Source organism: Mytilus edulis, chromosome 4 (assembly GCF_963676685.1).
Source record: "Mytilus edulis chromosome 4, xbMytEdul2.2, whole genome shotgun sequence".
Taxonomy (NCBI): Eukaryota; Metazoa; Mollusca; class Bivalvia; order Mytilida; family Mytilidae; genus Mytilus; species Mytilus edulis.
The window spans coordinates 36,279,037-36,285,534 of record NC_092347.1 but is presented as its reverse complement, the minus strand read 5'-3'; the positions used below and the strand labels follow the sequence as shown (position 1 = coordinate 36,285,534).

The window sequence follows — 6,498 nt, the reverse complement described above, 5'->3', positions numbered from 1 at the left end:
CAGGCAAAGTTTAGATGTTTATGAAGTATCCTATATTTTGACTTTAGTGGATTCTTAAAATGTACAGGGCAAACATCACAGTTACCCCCAAATCAAAACAGTTACAAACTAATGATGTTTTAATAACCGAATACGTTAGGAGTTGATAGACAAAAAGTAAACATTTTAAACTTTTATTGAAATTTTGGTAAACGCATCATTACCAGTAAAGCTTTTCACTGAATGTCAGAATGGTAATTTTCAAATTTCAGCCTGTGACTATAAAAATGGTTCTTATTACGCCACATCTTATTATAAAATATGTATGTTCGATATAATTGTTTTAGAAATATTTTTTAAATGTCTTTTGGGGAAACTTTCTAAATTTAGGAAATCACTTCTGTTCTTACATTACCTAAAGGTAAAATCCTGAATATCGTCAATGTCTTAATCGATATGAGTCTGAACTAACAAAATGTTAGCGTGAGTCGAACCTTTTCAAGTGAGACTCATATTCATTTTTTTGTAACAATTCCGTAAGGAGATATTAGATACAAAAAAAAACAACAAAAAAACCCAATAATAACACGTAAAAACAGACGAAACTTAGGCAAATAGAAAAATAAAAAAGACAAATAACAAATAACAAAACACTACCCATCCAACTTTATCAACCACGAACCAACTACAAACCTTTGAGTATTTCATGTGCTCTTGAATGTATAGTAGATCATCCTCGTACCCGTCGTGTTGATCATAGTAAGATAAACATCAGAAAACTCATCACCTTTGCTGTAAATTGTAGTTCTCAACTAACTCTTATTGTCTATTTTTAGATTTAAGCCGGGATATGTGACAGACCTAACTGTATCTTTACAATTCTTTATTTTATGGAATACATGATGTATATTTATGTAATCAGCAACCTGCGAATTGAAACTTTATATGGCGGAAGAGAAATGGAGTTTTGTTTGTCATTTTGTCCTTGTATGAGGTGGCAGAAGAGGATCACTGTAGGAATTTTCTGTTGAAAAAACACGTGCTTAAGACCTTATAAAAAAGTGTGCAATGCCAATTTCATTATTTCAATGTCTATTTAATTTTTGTCACTATTATGGGTGAATAAGAGTGTTTATTTTTACCAATTAGAACTCACCCTCTCCTAAAGCAAGATATTTTAACCTTCGTTGGCCATTTATTTTTATGCAACTAATTTGGCCATTTTTCAAGTTGTCTTTAATTTTAGAATAAGAAATTCTTGTGTACAGGATAGAAAAGAAATATTTCATTATAAAGTAATCTGACAAAATTTTAGATATTTTAGTAAAGCTATTTTATTCACACCACAAATTGACTACTTACTTTTACAGTGAATGTGGATGTAAGGTTTGCATGCTTTAAAACTAGATGTATCAAGTAAGAAAGAGGTTTCGTGGTGAATCACTGAGTTATATAATGTTGTTTGTTACGACACTTTTGTATAACTAAATTGGATATACTGTACAATAAAAGAAGTTTTTCCTCTTTAGCTGAAGTTTCAAGGTAAAATAGATCAGACATATGAAAATTCAGCATTCCTCTTTTTGTAAAATATATTTTCGGTTTGCAAGTGAATTGTCAACTCTTTATGAACGTTTTCAACCACAAGGATGACTAAACAAATCAATTGATCAAAACTGTAGGTTGTGATTCGAATTTTGTTAATTCGTTACTGCTGTACTAATAAAATAAAATACAAATACGATATTGATACGAAATGTTTTATTCCAAAACCAAGTAAATACAACAAAGGAGCAAATGTGGTTGTGTGTCGATCGACTTCAGACGTTCGATAAATATACATCTCTTATCTAATATGCTGATCCTACAAAAGAATCATATATAATGGAAACATATAGCACATTGTTCACATAATTAAAATAAAAAGAATCATGGTATCATATTTATTAATATTTCAATTATTAATGTTGTATCTGATAATGTAAGCTATTTCAAAATTCAAAATTAATAACCATATTTAACAATTTACCAAAGGACTAAATATAAAAAAGAAGATGTGGTATGATTGCCAATGAGACAACTATCCACAAAAGACCAAAATGACACAGACATTAACAACTATAGGTCATCGTACGATCTTCAACATTGAGCAAAGCCCATCCCGAATAGTTTACTCAAGATTGCAATACACATAGATGTCCACTTCATTCCAATTCATATTTAAACTTTTGCAAGAAGGGTAGTTTTAAATGAAAGCTAATTATATTTTAAATGATATTTTCAGTTCTATGAACGTATATTATTTACAGAAACAAGTAATGTATTGTGGTTAAAAATGTCTTCGATCTGATATTTGACAAAAACATGTATACATTAGTAACATTGCCCTTATTAATTATGTAAAACGGATAACTACATTTTGAATGTCAGTTTTATACGTAAATAGTAAAATTGCTGAAAATCTACGAGTTATTTAATTACACTCTTCTATATCAAAATTTCCAATAGGATTTAAAGGCTTTCGGGTTTTGTCCAAGTGCGTCCAAAAATAGTGGAAATTGGCCCTCTCTTGTAATTATTTTGTTAACGAACTAATCATCTTATAATGATTTTTGCTGATTTCTATATTGTTGTTTTTTAACATTATTTCCAACACTCACCTTTTTCAGCAGCACTGCCGCCGAATCCACTTCTTATACTTCCTTGGAGATTACCTAAAATCAACATAATCATTACAAATAAATTACTATATAATGACAATACAACATCTCTTAATTATACTTTATAAGATCAGTGGATAAACATATCAGGCTTATAATTTGATACGCCAGTCGTTTGGTAAAACTCATGATTGGCGGTAGGTCCAGAACACCTTATATAAAAACGAAGGCCTTACAATTTGCAAAGTAAAAAAGTATTTTAACCCTACATTCAACAAACAAAACTTTAACATACAAAAGGGAGAAAACTCTTAGTGAAGTCAGTGTATATAATAAAGTTAATGTCGATAACAGCACTTAAACAATCAATATTTTGTCTTTTCATATCAATATTTATAATGGTTCTATATATCAAGGATTGCATCATAAAAACAATTTAATAGAGTTCATGTTTTAATATGTTGTACAACCTGTTTTACCAAAATGACTACACACAACACTGACCTGAAAGACTTGAACTACTAAGTCCTCCTGCAGCCCCTCCTATTCTACTGCCTACTCTCCCAGAAATTCCACCACTTAATCCACCGGAAATTCCTCCATTCAAACCCCCTGCTCCATCAATGCCAACACTTCTACTTTGTTGTTGTGTAATGAATCCACTGCCAACTTGTCCAGTAAATTGACTACTAGCACCGCTGGTTACAAATCCAGTTCTACCATCAGAACCAACAAATCTGCTGCTAGCATCTCTGGTTACGAATCCATTATTACCAACAGAACCAGCAAATCCACCGTCAAATTGTCCAGCAAAGTTAGATCCAGCACCACCAGTGAATCCACCGTCAAATTGTCCAGCAAAGTTAGACCCAGCACCACCAGTGAATCCACCTCCTACTGCACCAGTTAATCCAACTCCTACTCCACCACCAACTCCTCCACTGATTCCGCCACTAATTACACCACTTAATCCTGCTGCTAAGGTATTGGCACTATAAACAGCTTGTTGAAGAGCAGAGATGTAGGAAATCAATCTGAGGTAGGCACTAATGCTGATGGAGATAGATCTGCCGGCACCAACACCACTAATTCCACCTCCCAAATTTCCACGAAGAGCACCAGCCAGGGAACCTGAAATTCCACTGCTTCCAATACCGCTTCCTAGACTACCTCCCAAGTTTCCACTTAAACCAGCGTTGAGAGAACTGGATGATCCACTACCACCAAGACCACCTCCTAGACTACCTCCCACATTTCCACTTAGAGCACCAGCAAGAGAATTAGATATGCCACTACCTCCAAGACCACCTCCGATGCCTCTGCCCACGTTTCCGCTTACGGCAGCGTTTAGAGAACTAGATAGTTGACTACTGCCAACCCCACCTCTCTGACTACCTCCCAAATTTCCACTTAAAGCAGCGTTGAGAGAGTTAGATACTCCATTGGCACCAAATCTACTTCCGCCAACTCCGCCCAAGTTTCCACTTAGAGCACCACTGAGAGAGCTAGAAATTCCATTGCTACCAATTCCACTTCCGAAACCACTTCCCACATTGCCGCCAATAGATCCATCAAGGGACCCACTGATAGAACCACTGACTGAAATAATTCAAACACGTATATTAAATGATATAAGCAAATATAAAATAAAATTTTGTTTCATAATAATGTTCTAGTTTATTTTTGAGGCTATTTTTCTGACTAACCTTTCTTATTGAAATAGAAAATAACTTTTATGGCATTTTGTTATATCCATCGTGTTCCAAATAATTTTATTATTGATAAAATAATCATTCAAAAATTAAAAAGTGCAATGAACAATAGGGAAATATATTTGTAGGCAGCTACCATCAACATTCAGTACCATTTCTTACTACATAAGCAGTGAGAAGTTATATCCAAGGCATTTGTGTAGGAGAGTGCGCGCTATTTTCATTTTAGGAAATCATTGCCTGAACTGACTTAGGAATATGTGATTGTCAAGTTGTAGATTTAAGTTCCGATTGTCTCAATTTTCATATTCTACTGTTTCGATTTATCAATATATACTTCTTCTACTGTATGAGCCTAAAACATTAGCCTCTGGATGTTAAACTGCCCAAAATCAATCCTAATTCTAAGCCGCTTCAATTCATTCCCGTCGTAATAAAAAAAAAACAAGTGTAAAGGGAACTGTTTTTATAAAGGTTAATAAATATTGCCTTTGCTTGATCCAATAGAGCGATAATATATTATAAAAAAAAAATACAGACCTCCTCCTCTACCGCCGCCGTATGTAGGTACAGCATTAGCATAGGACAAAGTCACTAGCAGAACGGTAATCAAAGTATTCATCCTGCCTGAAATGAATTCAAATATTTTACAAACATTTGATTTGAGAAGTAAGAAGAAAAATATGTCGTTGAAACATGTAATTCAAGATTGATAAATAGATAAATACTTCATGCAAAGTAAAAATTTTCATATTAGTTGGTATACTTATATAAAAAATTAATTAATGAATGTTGATTTATATTAGTTGGTAGTCGTACTTATAAGCTAAAAATTGTAATACCTGGTTTTCTGTTTGTTGGTACCTTTAGTTACTGATGTGTATATCGTTATGCATAAATGATAAGTAAATTTTCTCTTTTATACAGCTACGTGTACGTGCATTGCGCTTTCTTGACCGAGCATAAAGTTTGACCTTTGGTATATAGACTAATTTTTAATGTAAAAATTGTTGTTAGATACACCTATCATTCTTTATTCTTAACACTTAGTTTTAAAGTAATGTTTAACATGATTTCAAACCACAAATTAAACTAACGTCTGCTTACTTGACAATCTATTGACAAATATGAATCAGATATTTTATTTATCAGTTTACTCATTTCCTTAAAAGTCTCACAATCAGTTGGAATATTATGTAATATGGTCATTTATTTCATGTAGAACATTTAATTCTAAAATAATTGACATGTATTTATTGGTCTTTGTCATATATTTTGAGAGGGTATATTCACAGTCTACTGGTCTATTACTAAGATAAGCCGCCATTTTAAATTTGATAATTTATGTAATTTGTTAAATACGTGCTTTTTTTCAAAATATATTCAATAAGTAACATGATTTTTCTCTCCAAAAGACATTTTCTCTAAGATCTAAGTACGTCTGAAAAGGAAGTTATTTCACGATTTTAAGATGTCTAAGACAAGAATAAGTTTCGGATTTTTTTTATTCATCACAATTTGAAAATACAATTGAATATAAGTAGAAAGTTGCATTACATAGGAGATAACCTTAGTAGCAAAATTGCAACCCTTCTTGTATATGAATATATTTTCCCAAACTAATGCGGTATTAAAGAGCTTTCAGACTTTGTAAAACGTCAACAAGTATCTGTAAAGAAAGTTGATGAACCAGCGGTATGTCAAATAACGGGGTCCTTTTTCGAAAAAAAATTCTTTGAAGATATCAAGACCTTTGTGATACATATTCCGTTTAAACTTCACAAAAATACACGATGGTGTTGACATTTGGATTCTAGGTACTAAAGTTGTTTAATATCACAATAACGTGTTATAGTTTTCTTTTATTTGAATTTTGTGAATCATTATTTTTACTGTTTAGTTTATTTTTAGTACTATCCATTTGATGTGGCTAGGAAGTTAAACATTACCTATTATGTCTGATTTGTTCACGCATCATTGTAAATATAATGTAATTGATGCGACTGTCATTCAAGTCAGAGGTTTAGCGCTATAAAACCAAGTTTAATCCACCATTTTCTACATTTCAAAATGCCTGTACAACATCAGGAACATAACAGTTGTTGTTCATTCGTTTGATGTGTTTTATCATTCGATTTTGCCATTTG

At 32.4% G+C, this 6,498-nt stretch overlaps 1 protein-coding gene across 1 annotated transcript; it reads right to left on the bottom strand.

Annotated features, from left to right (window-relative positions):
• Positions 1-1,725: 1,725 nt before the first annotated feature.
• LOC139519577 (uncharacterized transmembrane protein DDB_G0289901-like) lies at positions 1,726-5,236 on the bottom strand. The gene is made up of 5 exons (XM_071311746.1): positions 5,194-5,236; positions 4,892-4,978; positions 3,144-4,238; positions 2,640-2,693; positions 1,726-1,843 (listed from the first exon to the last, which is right to left on the bottom strand). The coding sequence occupies exons 2-5, from the start codon at positions 4,971-4,973 to the stop codon at positions 1,830-1,832; spliced, it is 1,245 nt and encodes a 414-aa protein (XP_071167847.1). The 5' UTR covers positions 4,974-4,978; positions 5,194-5,236; the 3' UTR covers positions 1,726-1,829.
• Positions 5,237-6,498: the final 1,262 nt, after the last annotated feature.